General features: G+C 43.2%; 1 protein-coding gene across 4 annotated transcripts in view; it reads right to left on the bottom strand.

Annotated features, from left to right (window-relative positions):
• Positions 1–26,086, bottom strand: part of SYN3 (synapsin III) — a 245,530-nt gene that overhangs the window by 161,446 nt on the left and 57,998 nt on the right. For 2 of the 4 annotated variants that reach the window (XM_038155135.1, XM_038155133.1), the window contains one exon: positions 9,290–9,787. In XM_038155135.1, the coding sequence (XP_038011063.1) occupies positions 9,290–9,606 (317 nt within the window). In that variant the 5' untranslated portion in view covers positions 9,607–9,787. Of the gene's footprint in view, positions 1–9,289; positions 9,788–15,002; positions 15,055–26,086 lie in introns of those variants that run through there. The other 2 variants (XM_038155134.1, XM_038155136.1) reach the window with 2 other exon arrangements.

The following is a 26,086-nucleotide window of genomic DNA, read 5'->3' as shown; positions in this document are numbered from 1 at the left end:
ACTGACCACTGCTTGGCTGGCCACCCCTTTATTTAAAGCATGTCAGAGGTTGAGCTCAGCTAAACACAGAGCTATAATCTGGCTAGGCAGGGTGCAGATGGGCTGGTGTGGTTGCTGTGATCTCAGTGAATTAGCATGTAAACATGTTTTGACTGAAGAAAACTGCAGGGCCGTGCTCAAGAGCAGTTGCTGGGTGGGATTTATAGAGCCAGGCAATCCATTTAAATGTGGCCCCATGGACTGGGAGGGTGGAAGCACTGTGATAAACAGACAAATGTCTGACCTGGCTTGCAGAAAAGAAGCTTACCTCAAACCCCTCTCTCTTTCTGATTAAGAAGCTGCATGCTCTGGAAAAGCATGTATTTTATGGGTGAAAAGGCATCAAACAAACTTAAGTTTTGCTTTCTGCCCCAGCTCTGACACGATTACAGGGACGTAAGAAACCCAATGCCTCTTCTTATGAAGTAACCTGGAAAGGATATAAGTTTATTTTGTAGAGATATTCTGTAAACCAACTCCAGTCTGCCTCAATTATCATGGTTGGAGGAAGCATATATGTCACATTCACATTTTCTGGAAAATCTCTTTGCCCAGGATTTTTCTCCTGGGAAGCTGAGAACCTTCAGAGAAAAATGAAAACAATAATTATCTCATTTGCTTCTCCTCTGTTTTGCTCATGTGGAATGTGTTTGGAGATTGTTTATCCAACAGGTGATTGTTTCATTGGTTTCTGGTGTGTTTTCACTCATTGGCCAATCAGTGCCAAGATGTGTTGGGACTTCGGAGGGAGTCACGAGTTTTCATTGTTATCTTTCTAGCATTCTGTAAGTATCCTTTCTGTATTCTTTAGTTTAGTATAGTTTAGTATTCTTTAATATAATATAGTATCATAAAATAATAAATTAGCCTTCTGAGAACGTGGAGTCATATTCATCATTCCTTCCTTCGTCTGAGGGCAATGCAAATACAATACATATACAACAATTTTCTGCCTGATATGGAATGTACCTTTACCAGCAGTAGGGAATAATAAATGATCATTTCACCTCCAATTACCTACCTTAGGCTAATTCACAGATTTTCAGATCTTCCTAGGAGAGACCTCAGTGGAACAGCAAATATTGGAATGCTGTCTTGGAAACTGGGAAGCCATTCTTCAGATGAACTATTTGGCCTGAGCCCAAATCCTCTGTGACGTGAGTAAACCTTGACACACACCTCTATCACTGTTCAACAGAGGCCTTGAGCTACAAACTCAAGCTTGTACCTTCAACCCAGAAATGGGCTCTCCTCACTGAAAGCATGCAAAAGAAGGACACTAGGATATTGTAATGACAAATTCCTCCAAATCCTCTGACTGACCTTGTGCCTCTGGATGAAGACACAACAAGCAGAGAGAGCCAAGCCAAACTTTGCATGGAAACCACTTATCTACAGCAGGAAGCAGACTTTCCTATGCTGTGGAGGGGCCAGAGCAAAACACAATGAAGAGAGAAATGCACAGGACTCTTGGGGAGAGGTGGGCAAGTGAGTGGGTGGAAGAAAAAAGGAGAGAAATAGTAAGAAGAGACTCAGGTAAACAAACCAAAAGACATCAATGGGTAAATTCTGGAATCATGTGAATTATTTCCCTGGTATCACATTACACATATTTCTCTTGAGCCCTTGGAAAAATAATGCATGTAATTTCTTTCTGAATAATCTAGGATAAGGAGAGGCTGAAGCCTCCTGGTTTGGGTGTGGGGTCATCTCAGGGAGGGTGGGGAGGTGGTGAGCCACTGTATAAAATCCCCATGTCAAAGGGCTTGGGGGCCCAAGTGATGCACAAGGCACTCACTGTATGTCCACATTGTCTCCTTCATAAAAGGGGCTGAGACTGGGAAAAAGGAGGCAGTTTCCAGGATACTGGCCAGCAGCTGCTGGAATGCCCCAACCCCCCCCCCCCCCCCCCCCCCCCCCCCCCCCCAGCCCCTACACGCTATAAGGGCAGCAGGGAGGGGAAGGGGAAGGAGTGCCTTTTTTTTTTTTTTTTTCAAGGTTGAAAGTAAGGAAGGTTTTCCTCTCAGGAGCCTGTTTTCTCACTCTCTCCACTGTTTTTCCCCACTTCAGAAATTCTCAGCTGTACATAGCAAGAAATTTTGAGATGGCCAACTCCTGACTGCCCAGGGGATAGGGATGGGAAAATCACTTCATAAATGCTGAGGTCTGCAAATTGCTGGAGCTTTTGTCTGCACCTACTTTGGCCCAGACACCTTTATGCAGTGTTCAGCTGTGAGGTCGACTGATTGGTAATTAATACTTATTCTGCAAGAGTACCTTGGGGCAAGGGGTGAGAGTGTCAGAATGGTGAGTAAGAGTGATGGGGATGTGTGCTTTGACACCTCAGAAAACAAGGCTTGAATTAAAAGTTAGATGGACCAGAGGCAAGTGCAGGAAGAAAAAAAAGATATTCACATTGTACATACCAACAGGGTAGAATCAGTGAGTAAATCTCAGGTTTGTGGTGGGTCAAAAGGTAACCCTAAATACACTGATACTTTGCCAGAAGCTCCATAGAAGTTTCAGCTCTATCCCTGGGGCACAGCAGTGGTGTGACCAGCCCTGCTCCTCCCCGGGATAAGATCACTTTGCTCTTGGTGCTGTCACCACCTGACTTGCTGTGGTCACTGAATCCGCAGTGCTGCAGGTGTGTCCTCAGTGTCCTCAGATGGGCAGTGGGAACAGACTTCTTTTGTTGCCTTCTGGGAAGAACCACAAAACCCAGCCCACTCTGGTTACTGTGAAACCACCCCCGAAACATTATTAGTTATGGGATCTCATCAAGGGAAGGAACACCTCACTTGAAGGGGGCTGTGCTGGGCTCTGATGGCAGGACGGATTAGGGTTTTTTTGGATAAAGGAAGTCCTCCTGGTGAGGCCCTTGATGAGATCTGAGGTCCCACCCTAGAGGGCTGGGAGGATTTTCTTGGCTTAAATGCAGAAGGCAAGGGAAGTGTTGGGGCAGCAAGGGAGAAGTGTTTTTAAAATCTTCCTTTGTGGTCCTCCCTTTCTGAAGGCCTGTTTTCCAGGGAGACCTGGCTTTGCAAGCCACCAGCATTTTAACCATTGCAGACACAACCATTCAGGCCACTCTTTCTATTCAAGGAATTGTGGAGTCTCACACAATAGTGGCCTCCCAGCATCTTCCTGTGCCACCTCCTGCTCATCAAACAGGGATAATCAAAGCCATCCCCTCACCAAGAGAAGAAGCACTAGTTAGTGCAACACTATTGCTTTTGGGCGCAGCTTTTTGTGCTTCTCCGAGCTGTGAAAATAGGAAGGACACTTTGCTGTAGGTCTGGTCCCCCACCCAGGCTGGGCTGTGGTCACGTTCCTCCTGCCCACAAAGAGCTGGGGGTAGGAGGGTAGGGGATGGAGGTGGAGTACTGCATTAAGTACAACATGAGGCAGCAATTTTATTTTTGTGTATTATCAAAATAGTGCATTGCTGGAACATTTCCAAGTTGCTAAATCTAAATAAAATGGCCTGGAGCTGTTTGCAATGGGTATCATTTTTTGTTGAGGATTTTGCAATTTTTTTTCCAGCCTACTTCAGTTCTCCTTGAATTTGAGGAGCAGTAGAACTGGCCTAACTTGGACCAATCCTGGGGTAGGGCTGTGGACTTTCAGGCAGAAGAAATCTGGCTCACAAATCTTGAGAAATGTATCTGAGGATTGGGTTTTTGGATTTTTTTTTATATGTACAGGACTAGGCAGGACATTCTGAGGTTAAATTCTATGCATTTATAGGAACTCTGGTAAAGTAATTAAGGACCCAGATTTGACTTGCATTAGCATAGTTATAGCCTGGTGGGGAATGTTTTCCATATTCCTTGTGTCTATTTTTGTAATGATACTAATCCTTTACATTTCTGTATCACCTTTCATTTAAGGGGACTAGATCCCAAGCTACTTTACATATGCAGAACAAAAATACAGGCAGACATGACGGTGCTATACCTAAAACAGATTGAAAAGTGATGTGACAAATTCAATTTCTTGAAAACTTTTGACAGCCTTGTCTCCTTTTCACCCCTATGTCTGGATGCTAGGGAATAGAGAAACTCTCCATGCTGCTCCAAGGTGTGCATATATGCACAAACAACACATTCATTTAACACAAACTTGCCTCTATTTTTTTTGCTTTCCACTTCTCAAAAAGCAGAATTTGGCAGGAAGTGTAGGAAAAAAAAATTTGGTCCTGGTTAGACAAAGCTAAATGATGAAAATATAAAGGCTTTTTAACCAGACTTGTGAATACATAAATTTTATGTGTAAGTTTTTTCAAATTATTGTTACATTGTTGCACAGAACTTGTGAAACATTAAAAGCTTACCACTGTGTAAAAAAAACTTATTCATAATAATCTATTGTCAGTGACCACCATGTTAGATGATTTGGGACTTTCTTATCAGGAAATATAGACAAAAGTTTGCAATTTTACCAGCAAACTCCTAAGTTCAAGCTTAAACTCCAAAACGTCTCATTATGTATAAATGAGTTAGGTACAGGAATACTCCTCTTAATAGGAGCCATAGTATATCACCTTCAGCCTACAGAAAACATGAAATTATGACACTCATTGAATATTTTTAAAGGAATTCCTTGAAAAAAGTCCCAGTATTTAGGAACTCCCATGTTACCAAAATTCACAATTCACTGTTATTATTCACAATTAATTTTTTAGGCAAATTACATATTTAGGGCTCAATATTTTTATGTTTCAGAAGTAAAAATAATTTTCTTTTTAAAAGAAGTTGATTATTTCCTTTGACCAGTATAAAAGAGTAATCCTGTCAAATCACTCCATAATTAGACCTGAATCATGATGTTGTTGTTATACAAAGAACCATTTCAAATGTTTTAAGAGGACTTAATTCAGTGCTAATCACAGTTTCTCTCTTCCTTGATCTTAAAATTTTTGCAGACAGTATGTTCAGGCAGATTTGGCTGCAAATTAAAGAGGAGATAAAACAATGCAATTTTTATAGCCCCTGTGACTTATTTTTTGGTGAATCATTTCACAATACTCATGTATATAATATTCACAGTACTCAACTGCTGCACACAGGGCATTTATATTTTGGGCAAGGCAGCAAATACAGCACTGTGAGCTCTGGAAACAGCCTGAAATGTGGACAAAACACACAAATGGCTTTGAAAAACCACATGAGCTGTTTCACAAATGTAACTTAGATATCCAGCAAATGCAAAAAGAGCAACTTTGTTATGCTGTCTGGTCCAGAAAACAATGCTTTTAGCATGTGTGGCTAATAGGAGCCTTAGCTGTGCTTGATCACTTCCCCCATAAGCTGTTTAAACACGAGGCTTTAGGCTGGAAAGCTGAGCACTTTCACAGAGCATGGGGGTTAATAATTCACAGTGCAAAATCCTGTTTGATCTGCTGAGAAATTCAATCCGGTTAGAGAATAATTTTGTTTAATAGCATGGTGGGCGAGAAGGTTGCCAGAGGTGGGATGCTTCCCTCCTGGCTAAGGTCAGGCTGCTGGAGCTGGCCCATGTGCCAGCACCTGGATTTCTGATGTCTCCCTTCCTCACGGTCTGCTCCCTTTTGCTCTGTGTTTAACACATGCACGTGTATTCGTGTCTGAGATTCATTTTCTCTGGCAGCTGCTGTAGGTGAGCTGTGGATGCATTTTTGGAGGTCTCCCAAGGCACAGATACTCCCAGCCCACCAGAAGGAGCCTCATTCTCCAGGTGGAGGCTCCCCAGCTGAGAAATGTGCCAATAATGAGAGCAGAGAAGCCAAATTTTCCCTGGTGTGTTGATGCACAGGTACACTCACTGCTGTTCCTGTCTCTGAGGGCTGCCTGTCAAAGCCAAGAGCACAAGGGAGCTGTATAGGCAGGATTTTCCTCCCGTGCACATCCCACACATGGCAGTTCACTGCGTGCTTCCTTGCAATGTCTAGAGCTGCGCCTTTGAGGAGAATGGAAAATTTGTCGAAATGTTGCCACTTTAACAGAAAGCTGGGTGAGTTCCCTTGTTCTTAATAGAATGTACCTTTCTTTTACTGCTGCTAATGCAGAAAGCAGCTGATCGTATTTTGTGGGACTCACACTGTTTTTATGGTACTTTGCCTCTGGAATAAACCAGAGCATATTGCATGCCAAGAACGGCCAGGATTTTATGGTGGAAGACAGGCCATGGATTCCCATGGATGCTCTTTCTTTCCTTCAGACCTCTGAGAGAAATTGAGTGCTATAGTGTGCCATAAGAGACATAGTAGCTCCTCAAAAATAGAAAGGATTGTCATTTGTCCCTTTCAAGTGCATTCAACATGCACTTGCCTATTTGGGTTGTTAAAGCATTTTGTCAAGCAATTGTGCAACACCTCATCCTAACCCACAACTGCAGCCCTTTGCTGTAATACAAACAGTGATGATAAATTAATGTCTGGCTAGGCAATATTGCTGCAGTCTCCAATTCTGAGAAAGTGTTTTCATTTAGAGAAGAGAAATCAAATGGCAGATTCCACTGTCTCTCACCCTTCCTGTCTGTGAACAGGCTGGTCCTTGTTTGTAAACCCTGTGTAACTTGCTCTGGGGGAGGAGGCACTGTGGAAGCCCCTCACCCTTGTAATTAGGGCATCATGTCAGTAGTTATTTCTTGGGGATTTTTTTTAGTTAGCTATTTCAAAAGGAGAAGGAAAGAGTTTCTTGAAAAACAAATACAAAGATTTCACAAGTAGAAAGACCAGAGCAGGCAGAGGTGAAATGCATTACAAACATGATGCTCTTTCCAAACCCAGAATCACCAGCACAGAAGTAACAATGTGCTGTTGTTCACCTTCCAAAGTCTGGGACTGTTTCCATACATGATGCAGAGCGGATAGTCAGAATCCCTGGATAATCAGCTTCATCAGCTGGGCTCTCACAAGGCAAACACAGCTTCCTGAGACTGCTCAGCCTGAACTCACATAACACCCTGGCTAAGACCAGGAAGGTGGCTGGTGTTGCTCAGAAGTACCTTACCAAAAATAAACATCCACGGAGCCATGGAGTCACTGCTCTTCAGTGCTGCTCTCAGGGGTTCACTGAGTTTCCTGAAGACACAAAAATTAACGAGGAGGAAGCACTTGTGGCCCACTGGAAAGGTTGCATTGCTGTGCTCTCTCAGAAGGGACCAGCCTTTAAACTGGAGAAGTTTCTAGGCATGTATTTCTGTCCATGCTACAAAGAGCCATGGCAGGCAATGGTTAGTAATATTCTTTCCTTGTTTTTCATGGTATGATCATGAATTCATACACTAATTTTGTTCAGTGTCCTCACAGCCTTAGAGAAAGTAAAGGCAGGGAGCCTTTGCAAGCAGCATTTGATACCTGCAAACTTGTGGGTTGAGTCAGAGAGCTGGGATAAGTGAAAGGGATATCCCATCATTCCTAGAAATGTCTAAGTTATAGACAGCAGAGGGATAGCCAAGACAGCAGGATGTGAGGAGTGCCTAGAGGAGTGGAGGAGTGAGGACAGCTTGGGTAGCCTTGCTTAAAGGAAGGTACACTTCCTTTTTATATATCCCAGATGCTGCTCCCTCAGCAAGCTGAGCCCACAGACCACAAAGTCTGCATGGCAGAACAGCAGCTGGGAGATGTAATAAAGGCAGGAATTCAAATGAAATGTGTGTATTTTAAAACATGAAAATCCTGCAGCAGGGTCCAACCCCTCCTTGTCTTTTGCCCTGCCCTGACTACCCCAGCACCATTAATCTCAAGGAAAAACTAGACTGGCCTTTGAGCTAGGGCTTTCCTCTCTGATTACAGCGTTTGGACTACACAGTGCTGGCTAAGCCCCAGATGCTGGAGCATCAAAGGCACACCCATTCCCAGACGGAGGATGCTGTGTTAAGGGACTGCCACCTGGCAGCATCTCCAAGGAACTGCAAAAACACTTTGCAGAGACAGAGGTTAGTGAGCCTCAGCCTGCAGGAGATTCGGGGTGCATCCAGGAAAGAGAGATCAGGTCGGTTGAGCCAGACTGATGTTGCTGACTGATGGAGCTGTCATTGAGGGGCTGCTGCTGTGATGAAAGACACTAGGCCAGGGAAACATTCATGGCGACAACCTTATCAGGGACTTTCCCACTCACTGAAGATGTTGTTCTTCCTTTGAGAAAAATCCCACTGTTTTCCCTCTCTTACTTCAAGTTGGCTGAAGATGCTTGGCCTAGTTGTACTCAGTCATGGTCTCTTTTTAGGTAAGAGCTAAGCTTTTGATTTGTGAAGATACACCTGAAAAGGTAGGTCTTACCTTGTCCCTACTCTTCTAGTTAAACAGAGAAGAATAAACATGACAACTGTACTGAAGAGTGGTGTAGGATGAACAAAAAAAATAAAATAATCTCTCTTGACCAAGACCCAGTAACCCAGCTTCCTTCATTTTGAAGTCTTCAATATTGCCTCCTTACCTGGGCTACTCTTCTTTTGTTTTGCGACAAGCTGGCAGGTGAAGCAAGAGCATCTTCTCAACATGTTCTCTGGATATTTCCCTCAGATAAGACTCTCAGACAGGTTGCCTAAAAGCTTTCTAAAACAGCTGAATTTGAGAAGGAGCATACAAAAGGCAGAAAGTAACTTCTGTAACATTTCAGAAGACTTCAAAAGGGAACACTTTGGAAAGTTCAGTCTGCTTCCCAATATCACAGGAAAAAAACTTCCAAACTTTTGTTTGTAAAGAGACCTGCATGAACTAGACAAATTTGAGGCTTAGGTGAGCCTGGATCTTTTTGCCAATAGTTGTTGCTATGCTTAGCATGTGAAGGGCCCTTGACAGGTAGTACAAAGTTTGGTTATCTTTTCAAAATTCATGTATAAACTTGCATACAGAGAAAAGCTCAAGAGAGATGGAGACCTGAAGAGATTGAGTAATTTTTAATTTTTAGAGTCAGTACAGTGGATTAAGGTCCTGAATGACATCATTAACACACCTTCAGCTGTGACCTTGTAGGATCATTGCTAGCTATGACATTTTAGCTAAGCCTGCTGAGCCAAGAACGCCCTATGTGTGTTCATATATTAAGGCTATGAAGAAGTTGATCAATAAATACCAAATGAACATTTTTTACTGAGAAAGTTATGAAAAATCCCACTCTGCCATTCACAAAGGTGTCTGACGGACACCAACCGGGGCCAGACCTGCTTACCCAGACGAGAAAGCATCTGTGTACCCCCTGCAGATTGTCAGTGATTCCCTGAGAATTGGAGCTGAATTAGTGGGGGATCACGGGTGACTTACCAGTCTGTATGCGCATCATCAATCACCAGGAGGATCTTGGGTTTCTGTGCCACGGTGGGCGTGGGGCCGGCTGAGTGGTCGATCAGTCCCGCAGCTGCCTGCGTGGTTTGCTTCATGGTGCTGGAGATGGAGCTGAAGATGCTGCTGCCAGTAGAGGAAGAGTGTGAGGGTTGGGGTGGCTGCAGGTGTTTTCTCTCCGTGGCAGGAGAAACCGGGGAGCTCATGGAGCTGTCGGGGCGCTGCAAGTCCATCATGTAGCCATTGGGCAGATTTGCCACGAAGCTACTGTCTGAGAGACGCCGCCGGAGGAAATTCATTGTTGTGGTGTTGTGGGGAAACTTCCTCAGCAAGAGCAAGGCTGAACAGTGCTGTTAGCAGTCCTGGAGGATGCCTCTGGCCATGTGGGTACTTCCTTAAAGTCCAGGCAGGCAGGCTTTACCCCTTGAAATTTTGCTGGAGATATATGCCTAATTTTGTCAGCTATATTTTCCTTCTGTCCTGTGGGAAGAGAATCAAAGACATATGTGAGATACAAACTGTGAAACTGAGTTAAGTAACCCCCTTTTGGTCTCTTAGACAGGTACCTTAATCAACAAAAGAAAGGACTGCTGGCTGCTATGCAGTATTTCACACTTCTACAATCAAACAATTAGGACATGTCACCATTCTCATCCCCAAAAGTTTTCTGGTCTGTAGAGACCAGCCTGCACTAGCTTAGGGGCTAAAAATTCTATCACTGTGGACAAAGAAAAAATTGCTCCTATAAATGTTAATTTTAAAACGAGAGGCACCTTATTTCTGGTTTCTTGTGCATTGAAAATTACAGAATAACTAGCAAATAATCCAAATGGATATAAAGTTGTATCATCTTTGGTAGGCTTGTGAGCAAGGTTCTGAATGTAAGGAACAAGTGCTTGAAATTCAAATGGGATGTAAACAACAAATAGCAGAATAATTCCCATACACATTTTGATTAAATTCAGTGACAGAAATTACACTTTTCTGCCCCTTCTCCACTCTGCACTCAGACTCTGAGCCAGGTCCTTGCTGGTGGTTGTTTGGTAGATACTAGCAGGCTATCTGCTTTTAGAAATTCACTCGTAGCAATTTTGCAGGTACTCAAAACTAGAAATATGGCTGTCTAATCTTCACACAGTTTTTTTCCTCTCCCATTGGTGTTTCTGGTTTGTTTGGTTTGTTTGTTTTGGTTTAATGAGAATTTATTCTGCTCATGTCTTCAAATGAGAAAACTAATGGTGAAATATAAGTGTTTGACTCTTCTCCCTTGACCATAGTATGATGACTTTGTTTTCACTCAGAATACTAAGTATTTCAGCAATTAAATAATCTCACAGTTTAAAAAGAATTTCACCTCTAGGCACACCCCAGAAGACTGACTTCCACAGTAATTTCCTGAGAAAATATTATCGGCTAACAGCCTTTGAGTCTTGGTTGGTGAGATTTAAGGGAAAAACAAACAAACAAAATTATTACTGGTAAAACACATACGTTTTTCAGACATACATATTTGCAGCAACAAAAAATGAGTGTTATCCCATACATCAAGTGAGATGAGTCTCATGCATCCATGGTATCATTGTTTAAATTATGCCTAACTCCCTTCAAGTCTCTTTGAATGACCCCCTGCAAGTACTGGAGCTCCTTGCCTTCACCTGGTTTGGTCTCCCTTACTGCTCATCCTCTTGTCCCAAATTCTGATTACCTCCTGGTGGCTGAAAATTGTCTTTCCCCAGTTGTCCAAGAGAATGAATTGTGAATCTCTCTCCTAGAGCTGTGGGTGAGAGCTCATGGAGCAACCACACAGCTTTCTAAAAATAAGCTCTGATTTATTTTTGCCTACAGGGATTTACAAAGCTTTGCAGACAAAAGAGTCAGACCTGTCCTTGTCCATATTGGTCATAGCCCCCAAACGCTTAGAGAGGCTCAGATGAGCGTACCTGGAAGTAAGCAAGCTACAAAAAGCCCCTTGGCACATCCCTAAATCTCGCTGTTCATCACCACCCTGACTCTGCAGGCATAGGATCCATCCAGAGCAGAGGGCTCCCTACTAGAGCTGCTGACACTGGCTGATTAGAATAATTTTTCTTTTGATTTCTAAATCCTGGCAGTGCAAGTCCTCTGACTTTGCTGGAGCCTGGAGGTAGTCTTTTCCCAGGGAATGGGTCAGGAAGTCTTTAATGACTTCCTGCCACATTCACAGTCGATAATGTATCTTGGGGTATTGTGCTGACTTCCCGCCTGATCCCGGTGCACTCAGTGACTGCACAACATCAGCAGACACACACCAGGGAGCACTTCAGTAGCCCTGCCTGCAGCAATTGTTCCAAAAAGCAGGTAGTGCAGAGTACCCATGAATTGTGAGCTTGCTACTCACCCCATATATACACCTACACAATACTTGTCCTGCTGCAGGAAGGGTGAGTGGCAGCACTGAACCATCCACTGTTACCTGTCCAGGATGATCAGGGTGGAACAGCCGACAAAGGCTTTGGGGGATTTATATACCACAGTCTGTGTAAAAATGTGCTGTGCTGTCCTCTGCTCAGAAACCTGTGTTTTCTCCTTGCATAACACAAATAAGAAAAATCCCCTCCTTTGAGTGACAATGCATTCAGGAGTAGGTGCAGTCCTGGTTAAAGAGGAGCATCCCAGAGATCTGCCTACTGTCAGAAGAGCTCCAAATGAGTACCCCATTACTGTGTACAGCTATTAGGCATGCCCTCTTCTAGGGCCTTGGTGTTAACTGTCAAGATGTGGGGCATAAATTTGACACTGGTCTTGGGAGAAGCATTTGCAGCACAAGATTCCTGCTCTTTGCACGACTTGCACAACATCACAGAGCTGCTGGTTCCTGCTGTGGCAGCTGACAGCCACGGGAGGGAACCTGCCCCCAGCCATACAGGCTGGACCAGGCTCTTGCCACAAGCCAGTATCCTTTGGACAGCGTCCATAAAGACTTGCATTTTTGTCAAGGTGCTTCTTACTCTCTGCCAGGTGTTTGCATAGCTGCTTCCTCTCTTGAGAGATTTGCACTCCCCAAATGAACACGGGTAACTTGCAAAGCATCAGCAGGTAAATAAATGGGCAAATGTCTCTGCTGAGCCCTGCAGTGAGGGAAGAACAGCATGGAGGCTTGTGACCTAGGGTGTCCCAAGGCTGGGTAGGGCCAGAGTATTCCATGGGGTGCATGGAAGGCACTCAGTTTTCCTCTGCAGCTCTGCAGCGGGACTTCCCAAACTATGCCCAGTGCTTGCACTAAACAATTTATCATACTTAGTGCAAGGCCATGGCCACTCTCCTCCTGGACCCTTTTAAACAGGAATATTTGCAGTGACCTGTGGGGTTTCACCCCCGGATTGGGATGACCCCAAAAGATGGAAAAGTCCCTCCTCCAACCCGTGCCTTCGAAGAAAGACTCAGTAGTCTTCTGTTGTCTGTTCTCAAGGTTGTTTATTGTTGGTTATCTACAAGATTCTTCTCCCTGAACTGCTGTGGCCCGTTCAGCAGCTCAGACAAAGGCACACTGCCCTCCCAGGGGGCTGGTGCTATCTTTTATATCATATATTACGTACTACATGTTTATGCTTTTTCTCCAATACCTACTATCTATATTGAATGGTGACTTTCTACTCTAAACCAATCTGTGAGTGCCAACATCACCAAAGACATGGAGGCTAGGAAGGAGAAAGAAAGAGGACAGGGCACACCCAAATCCCTCCATCTTAGAACCCCCTGACCCCCATGTACAAAACTTGGACCCCTGCGTACAAGGCCTAAAACCCCCCTGTACAGCACTCAGAAATCCTACCCTTTACTTCGTGACTACTTCTACTACAATACCTAAACTTTTGTGACTTCTTGTTCTTCCTGCAAAGTTGGTAAACTGTTCCATGGGTCAGATTCAAAGCCACAGGGGTCTCTGGCTGCATGCCAGAGTCTCAGATGCTTTTGACCTGGGTCTGGAACGTCCGAGAATGTCTGTGGGACATTCTGAGTTCCGACAGTGACCTGTCATTTTTTTTTCCACCAGGGGTTTCATAGTGGGCGATGTTGCCCAGGAGATGCTGGGAGCTGGCAAAATTCTCTTGTCTAGAGAGTTTGGGGTGTTGCACTTAGTCTGGCTTTTCCCTCTGCTGGTTGGCACAGCCTCCACTATCTGCTAAGATTGGATTGCATGCTGTTGGCTTGGGGAGGAAGGAGAGGAACCCTAAGCTTTGAAGTCACAGGGATATCTCTCTCTGGCAAAGCACACAGAGGTTAAAATCAATGGATGACACTGCTGCAGCAGAGAGTAACGCCTGGTTCCACTCTGGGGTTCCTGTCAGGAACCTCAGCTTTGGGCATCTCAGAGGGATGGTCCTCCTCAAACTTATGCAACTCATTACATAAGTTTTTCTAATTATCTGGCTAATGTAATTTAAAATGTGGGGTTTTGTGGGGTTTTTTTTTTGGGGTTGGTGGGGGTTTTTTTTGTGGTTTGTTTTTGTTTTTGTTTTTTTTTTTTTTTTTTTTTTTTTTTTTTAGGCTTCACTGTATCAATTTGTCAATTGCCATTAGTGCCACCACAGAGATCTTTTCTGCAATGGGAACAGTGCAAACTGCCAGGAGCTTTTCTGCCAGCAGTTTATTCTGCTTTAGTTGCTGGAAAACCTCATAGTCTACTTTTGCATCACTCACACTGTTATTTAACTTTCAGAAATAGGTGTTTTCATACAGGCACAGACTGAGTAGGTTAGGACCTCATTTTTCCACTGCTTGAAACTCTCTGTGGACTTCCTGAGGGCTCAGCCTGTCAGGCCAAATCTGGCTCTGTAGCTCTTATGCCACACAACATCCACCCAGTGCATACACAGATCTTACCTGGGCAAGTGAGCAGGGTAATCTTAACAAATGCAGGAGCCTACACCTTCATCAGAAGCAAGACAGATCTGCTAAGTGTTTTTTGTCATTCCAGAGCCACAGGCAGTAGAGCTGCTGGCTCTACACCATCAAGTTGTATGTTCCCTGTGTACACCAGTCTTCCTATGGCTCACATGGAGACACATCACCTACTTAATGCTGTGCCAGGCACAAACAGCAGGAAGGGAGCTCCCTGCACAGTTGGAAATACAGTGCATGGGCTGCTTCCAGACCAAGCAACAGCTCCTGTGGAGTTCCTCAAGTTGCAAGACAAGCAGCTGCTTCTCACCAAGCAGGAGTCATCTGCTGCTGAGTGAAACAGCTGCTCCTGAAAGCTAGCTGGGCAAACAGCATCCGGGCCATGGAGCTGCAGATTGGGGATGTGGTCTGTACTTCAGGGTGGGGAAATAATAACCGAGGCACAGGAGAATGAGTGAGTCCCAAGGAAAGACAGCAGGCAAGAGAGACAGGGAGAGGAGCAGGAGGAGTAGGATGAGAAAGCACAAGCAGAAAGGAAGCAAGCAGAAATACACTTAACCAGCAGACAATGCAGGAACACACAGAAATCCCAAAAATGTGAGCACCGTCAGGGAATCAAAAGGGAACAATATGAGCAACCAAATGAGGCAAAAAGAAGGTCAATTGGAGCTGACCTTGAAAACAACAGCCAAGAGGTAGGCACTGTCAGCCCCTTCCTAACACGCAGTTAAACTTCCTGGCTGATATTTTTGGAAGAGCAAGGGAGGATATGCAATCTACTCACTCAGCACACTGACAGCAGCCAACCACCTACCTGCTTTCTCTCAAGGATATACGCCATGGAGACACAAGTTATCTCACAAAACCTGTTGACATGTGTTAGAAAACAAGAACAGAATGTTCACTTAAACCTCTTGTTGGGTTATTTTCTGATGTGCAGCAGTGTCCAGAGGGAACCCAGCTCAGCTGGCTGATAGCTGTTACCCATGCTTAGATTTCCCCTGAGCTTGTTATGTCATGCTGTCAGGTAATGAACTGACACAACCACACCAACCTGCAGCTGATTACTGCTCTTGACAGAGCAACACTGGGGGCAGCAGGAAGGAAAAACACTGCAGAGGGATTATCTGCTACCTCAGTGTTAGAGACTGCACTCTTCCTTCTGCCCCACGGTGGGGGGGAAGGTGAGGGGAAGCTCCTCACCTGGCAACAGCCATTGACTTTCACCCCCTCACATCCATTTTACAGATCGTCTTCAGCATATATGCAAGTCTTAATACATTCCCATGGATCCCTTTCTGCCTTCAGGCATACTGACATAACGTGGGAGTCAACCTCTGTGGAGGAACAGCCATGTTAGGAAACTCAAAATCCAGCTGGATGCCTTCCCACATACAGTATATTTTTTTTTTTAAAACTGTATTTTCCACATTTCTAGTATATTTCAAAGAGAGGAAAGCAAGAGGTTATTTATTATTGTCAAGCTTTCAGTGTTTCACCCTGAATGGTTTCAGTGTTTCAGCATCCCAAGCTTGGCATAATTTGACATTTCTCGGGAAGAACTGAAAGCACAATAAAACAAATTGTTCCGAAATTAATTAGAATTTTTGTTGGATTTTTATTTCATTTGCCACAGTCCTGGGTTCAAGAGGTTCACATGTTTAAACATTTCTTGGTATTTTTCAGCAACAGCTGAAAATCCATAAATCGGGAAATTACAATAATATGGGTAAGAAAAAGAAAAAGAAAATGATACCCCACCAAATACTCCACATTTTGTAAACCTGAAGCACATACAAAAAGCATAAGAATTGGAAAGAATGTATGTCAGCCCAAAGAACAGAGGGAAGCAGAGTTTCCATGCTGGTTTTCAGTTTGCAGAGAGCTTTCCCAAACACCAGCAACGGAATACAGCTCTAATGTAGACACTGGTTTAAATTTTCCAGAGCATGTAAAACTACAGCACAAACTCCACTGACACTAGCAGAGCCATATGGTGTCTTTTGAGGCAGTTGCAAGAAGTCAGAAGCCTACAGATGGAGGGGATGCCAGGGCAGAGGAGCTGAAAGAGCTATCAAGACAATAATCCTACCTGGAGCCTGAGTCTCCTGCTACATGCTAGACAGCAGCTCACTAGAATCAGAGAATGGCCTGGACTGGAAGGGATCCTAAGAATCATCTAGTTCCACCCATCCTTCTGTGGATTTTCACAAGAAACCAGTCTCTTGTGCATTCCATTTCTCTGCTCAAACAGAGAGACTGTCAGAGATGGCAGGATGTCTCTCTGACAGAAGCAAATTACTTCACAATGTTCAACATGCTTCACTAAGCCACTGAAACATATAAAGGTGCAGTGATTCCATTGTCTTATAGCTGCATTCCTGTAGATCTTAAAAACAATCCTCTCTGCCTGCTTGGATGGCTATTTCACTGGAAGTCTGGGTTTCACAAGTCATATCTGTATTTTCCTTTTGCAAAGCTGCTAGAGCCTTATAAGTAGCAGTTTCATGGAAGGGGGGGCTACCTTATCTCCTGAAGATAGTGGGAGTGTGCATACCAAACCAAGTGCAAATGGGACCACTTCCCAAGAGCTACACCCTCATTTGCACAGCAAATGGGTAAGTCTGCTTCCTCTTTAGCTTATTATTTCATAGTGGCAAGTGAGGAAAGGAAGATGGGGAAAAACAATCTGAAGTGAAAAAATGCCTCTGTGAGATCATCAGACTTTCAAGTAGATTGCAAAGAAAGATGACTAAGCCATGAACAGTAGTGAAAAATTTTCTAGCAAAAATAAATCTGAATATTATGATAATACTCTCTGGCTTTAATATCCCCCAAGAACAAATTATGACATGCTACTTCTTGGAAACAATATATTATTTCATTACTTTAGTCTCACTTTGGAAATCCTGTTGGCACCTAATGGCTGCGGTGTTGTCTCAGTAGTAATATCCTCTTGTCAATGAGCTTATGGAGGCCTTTTGTGGCCTGTCTGTTCAACATCAATAATTGCTTATCAGCAAAGCCAGACCCAGCACAACTGGAGCAGGCAGTGTGTCTAATCCCTGAATGCCACAGAGTCATCTCCGTCTCAAAGTCAGTTGAGTTTGCATCCTGGCTCCATTTCTTATTTCCCAGGAGTATTGTGGTCATTCCTACCCCAAGCAATAGGGACACTAATGCTTCCATTAAGGCTGGTAGTTACACACATGTCAAAGTGTCTCCTCATGGTGGTAGTAAAGGAAAGCAGGAGACAGCAGTACAAACCAGAGAATTTGTAGAGATAAATGCTCTGCATATTAAGTGGGTGAAAACGTAAGAAGGAAGTAAGCAGCTTGGAAGGTCCTGTCTTTTTCCTTCCCAGTCTTGGATCTGATGCAGTTCATGTCGCGTATTGCGAGACAGGCTTCAGGTTTACTGCGGCAACCATGCAAGTATTGATTTCATGGTGATAAGAGTGAAAGTGGTACCAGACACACCATTAATAGAGCAGGAATTCCCTTCAGCTGAGAGCCGTGCTGCTTTGAAGAGTGCTGATCTGAATAAAATCAAGAAGCTGGGTGTATTTAATATGTAGGGCCTGCCAATATGCATTAGGGCTCATGCGGATAAGAGTACCTCAGGGCCTGACAACTCACAGGGTCTCAGAGGAAACTGCAGCAGCTTGCCCAGTGCTAATGGGGTTCATGTCTTGATTGTGATCACTTCCTTATTCCTGTGCCATTTTCTTTCTACTCTATTTCAGTTCCGCCACAATAGACTGGTTATTCAAAATGCTTGTAAACGAAATATTTCATTACCATAAAGTGAACTAGATATGTTGTAGGAAAAAAAAAGTCCTATAGGCTGTGAAACAGGAAGAAACAATTAACTAAGAGATTATAATATACATCAAATAGATAATTATTAGTTAAATGAAAATGATAAGAAGGATTTTCTGTTTGGAGCCTGAATTGTATTACTTTTGATATGATTATAAGACAAAAATCTATTGCATATTTCCAAATAAAAAAGCTCCAAACACAACTTCATAATTCTTGCATCTATGCTCCTAATTAATTTTAAGCTGCCACAAAAACTCAATTTCTTTCCCAAATGTTCTATGCTTCTGGAGGTTAAAAAGTCTTCCTTCAAACATTTGAAGTCCTCCAAACTATCTGTAGTACTAACATATTCCATCTAAGCTTTGCTGCCATTGGCATCTGCCTCATTTCTTCCCCTTGCCATCATTCCAGGCACCAGCCTACTCCAGTTTCCTAGATTTTCCCCATACAGCAAGGAACCCCTTATCGTATACTTGAGATTTACTTCACCTGATGGTGTGAACAGCAGATACCTGGAGAAATAAAACCCGTAATTTGCCTTTGTGTAGCTCATTTGCTTTCTAACATTATGTGCCCATCTCATGTAGCAACACAAAGACTAAGCCAAGAATTGGAGCACCCTTACTGATTAATTTTGATGATAGAAGAGAAAGACAGGGTTTTACTGCATTCTGGGCAAGATTTGTGACACAACTGTAAGACAGCTTGATGCCAATTCTTTCATGTGATGTGGAAGTGGTGGGAGATTGACTAGCTGGACTATTCCTGACAAAGAGACAATGAGGATTGGTAGACCTTCAACTGGAGCACTGCAGGGGTTGTCTCAAGCTCTGTGATAGCCAATCCAAACCATGCTGAGGATTTGTGGGAGATATTTTCCCTCACTTTTTTACATCTTTAGTATTGATCACATGGAGACACATGAAAAGGTGTGTGGGTTTGTGGAACACATTCCTTTTGCTCCCACCATGTACCCACACACTTCTCACCCTAACACGGGCATGTTCCCCTATCCCAGAACTGAACTGAGCACCCCAGTTTTTATGACATTGCCAGTGCCTGTTTCCCTGTTGTAACCTCAAAAATGTGCATAAGATCCTGCTCTAGCATGGCTGCAGGTTGGAGAGATGCAAGCCAAACACATTTGTGGTACCAGCAGAAACCTCTGCAGGACAGTCAGGGGTAGGTGTTTATCTCCTTACAATAAAGAACCTGGATAGGTTTTGAAGGCTATTTATGAATTTATGTTGTCTCTGTAGGGACACTGTGTCAATGAAGAGTTGCATCACCAGAGGTGCCCTGCTAAGATTAGAAAATAGCTTTTAAAAAGCTAGTGATAAATTCTATCGCTACCTTATTTCACTAACACTCTTTTATCTGGCTGTTTTCTCTCCCAATTCCTGCCTGCTTGCCTATCCAGTCTTTGTACTCATGCTGAATGGTGTAGGAGCCCTTCACAATTGGCTCCAATCACCAGATAATATATTTAGACAAAAAGCATCAGAACATACAATACATGAGTGTGGGAACTGGATTAGATTCTGGACCCAGACAAAGTTTTGAGAGATTAGGCTAGTGGGCTGTGCCCAGAGATGGAAATAAAGTACAATGTGATTTTGACAGAGTCTCCTGCTATCAGTTTGGGGAAAGGTTATGCAATGTCAGTGCCTTGGTATCCCATTTAAGAAGACAAGCTTTATTTTGCAGAGTGCAAAGATCTTGCAAGGCTCAGCTCATACACCTTCATGCTGCACCTCTGAGCCAAGCACAGGCAGCTTCAAGAGCTCTGCTTCTCCTGCTGTTCAATAGCTGAATCACAAAGCTTTTAAGAGTTACAAGAGTGGCCAGCCTTATTTGAGAAACCAACCACCAAACCTTTCAAGACCTGGGACATATAGAGCTACCATGAGTGGGGGAAAAAATGAAAACACTTTCTTGGAAAGCTTGGAAAAATGCAGCACTTAGAACCATTTTGTAACACGGAATATAAAGGATGAATCTGCACAGCTAATTTAGGTTTTCCTTCTGTTCTTTGAGAAGTTCTGTCTCAAGGAAAGGAGAGAAGGAAGGGGAAGAGAGAAAGAGGAGCTTCTGCAACTGGACAGCCCTGGCAGGTGCTGTGAGAGGAACTCAAGCCACAGGCACTGATGTGAGCTCTTTCTGGGTACACACACAAGCATGGTGTGAATTACTGCTCAGAGAGAGCACGTGCATTGCAGCAGGCAGAACAGAAATGGGGACATCCTACAAACCTCACAGAGAAGTTATCTGAGAGCCACTCTGGAGCCTCCCTTTCCACATCTGTGTCCTGACTAGCAGGACAGGTGGGCAGTCACACTTGTGTACAATTGTACAATGATATGGGTAATGATAGAAGCAGCATTGCAAAGTATTCCTATTCTTCTCTGGGGCAATCTGCTTTCTTCACAGCTAAGTAGTGCTGTCCCACATGACTGAAGCTTACAGACAAAAGCCACTTTTACTCTGGATATGCATTTACAAAACAAAAATATGAGCCCAAGAGTAGATTGCAGTATCAGCTGAAGAATCCAAAACAAACTCCACAGAGTTCTGAGAAACAGCTAGAGAGTTGCCTTGCTCTGCTAGGTTTGTTTCCAGCTCTTGTCCAGGCAGACTGCCTGTGCTCTCAGGATCATTAAGGCCAGAAAGTTTGAAATTTTCTGGCTACCTGTTAACAAATGCCTCTCTTTGTCATCTCTATGGATGCACAGAATTGGATAAAAAAAAACCAAACCAAACCAAACCAAACCAAACCAAACCAAACCAAACCACAAACCCCAGAGTGTAACTTCATAGCTTCAAGATTTCCATGGCTGGCATGGATGGCCAGATGTTAAATAAACAGGCTGAGGAAGTGTTTATTCCCCACAGCTTTGCAGAGGCACCCACCCTGGCCTCCTCCTGTTCAGATGACAAGCCAAAATCTGTGCTTACACCTGCATATCCAGCATTTGCCAAAGGTTTGACCTGAATGGCAGAGCTGATATTCCTGCAGGTTGCAGTACAGCAGTCAGTTCACTAAAACACACAAAACATCATGCTTTATTTCAAGACTGCACACACGAAAGAAAACCAGTCTTTGGGTTTTTGTGGATCAAAAGACCTGTTCCTTTCTTTTTCTAAAGGACTTCAAGCAAGTCGCTAATTATATAAATAAAGTATTGAAAGGTTAAATTGGGTCACATTTTAGAGAGACTGATCTCTGTGGTGATATAAATACAGATTGCAGAGGCATTCAATAATATACAGCGTAAGCATAGCAACTCTTTAAAATTAAATCTACCTGAAAAACATATTACTTGTTAACATGGAAGGATATACAGAGTACTCAGCTCAAATGAGTACTATTAATGTCACTGGAGTCCAGTTTCAGAGATGATTACTGCAAAAACTCTTGTTGATGCCCAGAAGATGATAATGGGTAAGAAATAAGTGTATGGATGATCTTTTATAAATAAGCCAGGTTAGACACAAGGAGTTCTGTCCCCCTTTTTATCTACTTCTGTGCAAAAACAGTAATCAAACATGTCCTAGTGATGGGATTATAAAATCTGTTATCATCACTGAACCTCATCAAAGTATTGAATCACCTTTACTTGTTGGTGGCAGGCCCTGCACATCCACATGTATTTTCCGAAGAGTTGCACGAGTGATCCTGGTTAAATCACTTCATATTGGAACACAAATGTAAAACCAGAACAGGAAAGGGCCATATTGTGAGCAAAATTAATGTACATGGCACAATAACAAATATATAGAAGTCCTTCACCATCATCAGCTTAATCACCTGCTCTTGTCTCGCTTCAGCTCTCCATCATTAGTATCTCATTTCTGAAAGAGGATAATTGCTTTGGATCTCTTCAATCACCACTAAAGCACTGCAGAGCACTTGTAAAAATCAAATGAATTTGAAGACTAGGATAATTGAGCTTGTCCTCCCACTAGTGCAGCTTGTGTACTTTCTCCTATCCCCTCCCATCATAAGTTTATAATTTCTGATTGAAAAAACAACTCCAAGGCTAGTTTGTAAATACCCACCAGATGGTCCAAACCAGTCCTGTAACTAAGCCATAGTCCCTGCAGGAAGAACAAAGCAACAGCCCCCTGAAAGCCTGAGTGAAGAAAACAGTGTTTTCTCCCAACTTCAGTAAGGACTGCACGACCACATGGAACCCCATTGCAAAGACACTTACTTAAGCATCCCAGGAGAGCTCAGATGTTCATGCTGTAAACCAGAAGCTCTCTCCTGGGCAGCTAGACCTTGAGCGGTAGCTGCTGACAGTGCAGAGCTAGGCAGTGCCTGGCAGCAGTCTTACTTGAGCTGATTTTTTGGTTTGTGTTGCCCTGAAAATTGAATAAAAAATATTTCCAAGTGATGCAGAAGATGGCAGCTGGTTTTTTATTTATTGCAGATGATTATTGAATAAGGCCCTGAGCAACCTGACCTAGTGTAAGGTGTCCCTGTCCATGGTGGTGAAGGGTTGGAACTAGGTGATCTTTAGGGTCTCTTTCAACCCAAGACACTCTATGATTCTATTCTTATTTCACCTCCCCCATCAGCTGCTACCCTTGACCATACTACAAAACAGGCAGGTGCTGTGCTCTCCTTAAAAATTCAGAGTTTTTCTTACCTGCCCATTGCCTTTGTTGCCCTATTGCTAAGCATGAAAACATGCACTTAGGATTTCAGACAATCAAAGAGTCTATTCATTCTTCACCACCTACTCTGTTCTTGGAAAATATACTGGTCTTACAGCCTTGTGTGAGCTAATCAGCCATTGCTTCTATTAGCAGAATAGGGCATGGAGAAAAACTGCAGCAATGCTACTTATTTAACTAGAAACTATCTCAGAAAGCAGAAAATAAATTCTTTCCCTTCTAGCTCAAGCAAAATTCTCATCAACTTCTAAGGGATTCCCTCTGAAGTGAAAAAACTTTGGAAGTCAGAAATGACCCCTCTCTCATTCTGATGATGGTGGAAGGCAGATGGTCTTGCACAGCTGGCATGATTTTTGCACGAGTTGTCAGCTGTGACTTTGCGAGATCTGAGTTTGCCCTGGGTGACTAAAGACACTGTCCTGCTCCGAGGGTCCCGCCTAAGGAGGCGACAGTCTGACCGTGGGGCTCAGCAGAAGAAAGAGGTGGCACTTTCCTTCAAGAAAGAAGCATGACATGTAAAGCCAGATGCCTGTGAACTGTGACCAAGAGTCAGAGACATCAAAAAATCTTCCCTGGAAAAGCCTGCCTGCACATTAATAGGAATTGTCAGCTCCAGCTCTTGACAGGCGCTATCCTCTCCTATGCCCTGTGTTTCTCAGCAGCTGGTGCCTTGAATGGCCTCAAAAAACTCTCATATGTGAAACTGGCCCTGTGGGGAACAGTGTGGGAAGCGCGGACTAGAAAGGGTCTGCTGAATTATTAAGGTTGCTCAGAGTGAACCAAGGTAACCTTCATGTGGATTCCTGTCAGCCTCTTTCAGTTTTACTATAAAGCAGCACCCCCCTACCTCACCTGCTCCTCTCTCTCCTGCTAAAAGAAACTTCACAAGACTGCTGAAGTAAGAAAGTCTGCCCAAAAGATTAACTAAATACACACAGGCCTATTTTAGATAAGCATCAAGCTAAATACAGCAGCCTTGTGCTGCTGGAGGGAGCACAGTGCTTTATCCGACCCTTCTTGCCAAAGTGCAATCAATGCTTTAGCAAACATACAGGGAAATACAGGCAATGAGTCTCATCTTTAAGCAGTAAATAAAAAAGCTTTGGGGCTAAAAAAGAATAAATCCTTTAGCCTTTGGGGCTAAAAAGAATAAATGCTTGCTTGCTAAAAAAGAATAAATGCTTCCAAATTATCGTCACATAATTTTTTTTTGTCAAGCCCACTTCAGAAAACAACCGTGCACCAAGTGTGTTTCCCTGCCCACGCACTGTGTCCACAGCCCGTGGCAGCTGCCAGTGATGGGCACAGTGCATCAGAAGTGTGTGTGGTGACTCAGGGACAGAAACACATGGTGCATGGTGCCATCACCTCTGGCACCATGGGAGTCATTCTTTATCCCAAATTTCCATTTTATTGTTTTCTGCTGTATAGCAGTGGCTAAAAAAAAAACCAAACTGTGCTGTGCTGGTGAGTTCAGTGAGAAAACTTCTGATTTTCCTTCTCCAAGAAGGATCTGTATTTTCTAGCATTGTCTTCTGGAGTTTATCATCTTGCTCTGCAGAGTTAGGAAAAAGTATTTCTGCAGTCAAGAATATCTTTGGTATGTTTCTGGGCTGCAATGCACTATAGGGCTCTTCAGCCCTACTCTAAACCCAGCAAAGTACAGCTAAAAGTGAGGGAGAAAGATGATGGCATAACAGATATGTTCATATTTTACAAAAGAAAACAACCACATAGGGCCAGAATACCCTATATTAAAAATAATGCACTTCATCTAAAAAAGGAGTGCTACTATATTTTAAACAACAGATTTCAAGGGTCTGAATCATCTTGGAGCTGACTGTTCTGCTGTTATTGGTTTTGCTTTTCTAATAGCTCTATGTAAATATCCTTGTGTTTGCTTATAAACTTAATTTAGTGCTGGTGAAAGCCTACCAGTCCTTCTAGATTAAAAATATTTTGCATTGGCTACATAAAAGATATGATGTAAGCATTTCTGGCTGTTTTTTCCCAGCAGGCTTGGAAGTCCTGAGTTGAAGAGGAGTGGGACTTTCTCCATTCACTTGGATGGGAATCAGTAAACTCCTTTTTTGCCTCCAAGTAATCTGAGTGGCTTTAGCTGTGGCTTTTATGAACACTGGTCAATTAGTATCTTTTCTTAAATGGCTTTGTGGTTTTAAAAGGCTAGAATCAGCACGTTAAAATACTATTTCCTTCTTGTCAAGTAAATGTAACATTAAATTGTAAATTAAAATATAGGGCTCAAGGTAGCACACTTTTTAAGCTCAAGGGAGCTCAGCCAACAGCTGAGCAAGCAGCCATTTCAAACCATGAAGACCTGGCTGAAGACACGGTTTGCCATCTTTTAAAAGGAGTTGGTATGTGTATGTTTGCTCCTGTGTATGAGAAGAAACAAGGAAGTAATTTTTTTAAAATTTTTTTTAATTTTTTTTTTTTTCCCAGCAGAAGTATACAGGGAAGGAGTGCTGGCTCTGGATCATGCCGAGAGCGGGAAATAAATCAGCCAAACCCAAAAAGCTTGGCAGAAACCAAAATTTCCTTCTTCCAAAAGAAAGGCACATCCCTCTCTGTTACTTTGTCCAGCTTTTCACATGGCTCTTCAGTCCTACATTTGTCCTACCTTCCTCCTTCTTTTAACACAGATTCTGATTTATTTTTCAGACACACAGGAATACAATGCTGTTTGCCTTCTTCAGGCTGGAGTATGATACAACACAGCAGCTCTCTGTCGTGTTCATATGCCAGTCTGACAGTTCAGAGCAAAATTTAATGTGCTTTTAAAAATGACTGTAGTTACTCTCTCAAAATGGTATGAAGGGGATACTTCCAGTTTCAGGAAACCTAGAAAAAGGGTCTTTCCTACTCCAACTAATTCACTTTTCCCCCCCCCCTCCCCTATGCCAGTCCCTCACAGACCATCCTGGGAAGCAGACAACCTTTTCTTCCTCTTCCTGTCACTCTGATGGCAATTCAGCTATTTGCAGTGGAGGGCTGCCACTAGGACAAAAGATTATTCCCCCCAAAAGGCCCCACCACAGACTCTTCCTCCTACTTTTCTAAGGCTGTGTCATTAGTTTTTCTCACTTTTATGAGTGGGGTCTAAATTACAAACACGTGCCCTGGGCTGCCTTTCTTGTGGCCAGTGTAATCTGCTAAGGGCAGCAGAGCCAAACTGCACCCTTGTTTCAGCATTTGATCTGCCCAGACATAGTAGAATTATTCCTCATTGAATAGACAAAAGAGATGAACGTCTGGAACCTGATAACCATTAATACAGACATTGTTAGTTCTGCATAATCACTTCATTTTCCTTGATAACTGTATTATAAATATGTGAGTCTACAGTATTGGACTGGTAAGTGATCTGCTACAG

This window comes from Motacilla alba, chromosome 1A (assembly GCF_015832195.1).
Source record: "Motacilla alba alba isolate MOTALB_02 chromosome 1A, Motacilla_alba_V1.0_pri, whole genome shotgun sequence".
NCBI classification, from domain to species: Eukaryota; Metazoa; Chordata; class Aves; order Passeriformes; family Motacillidae; genus Motacilla; species Motacilla alba.
Note: the sequence above shows the minus strand (reverse complement) of the source record. Positions and strands in the feature narration are given on the sequence as shown.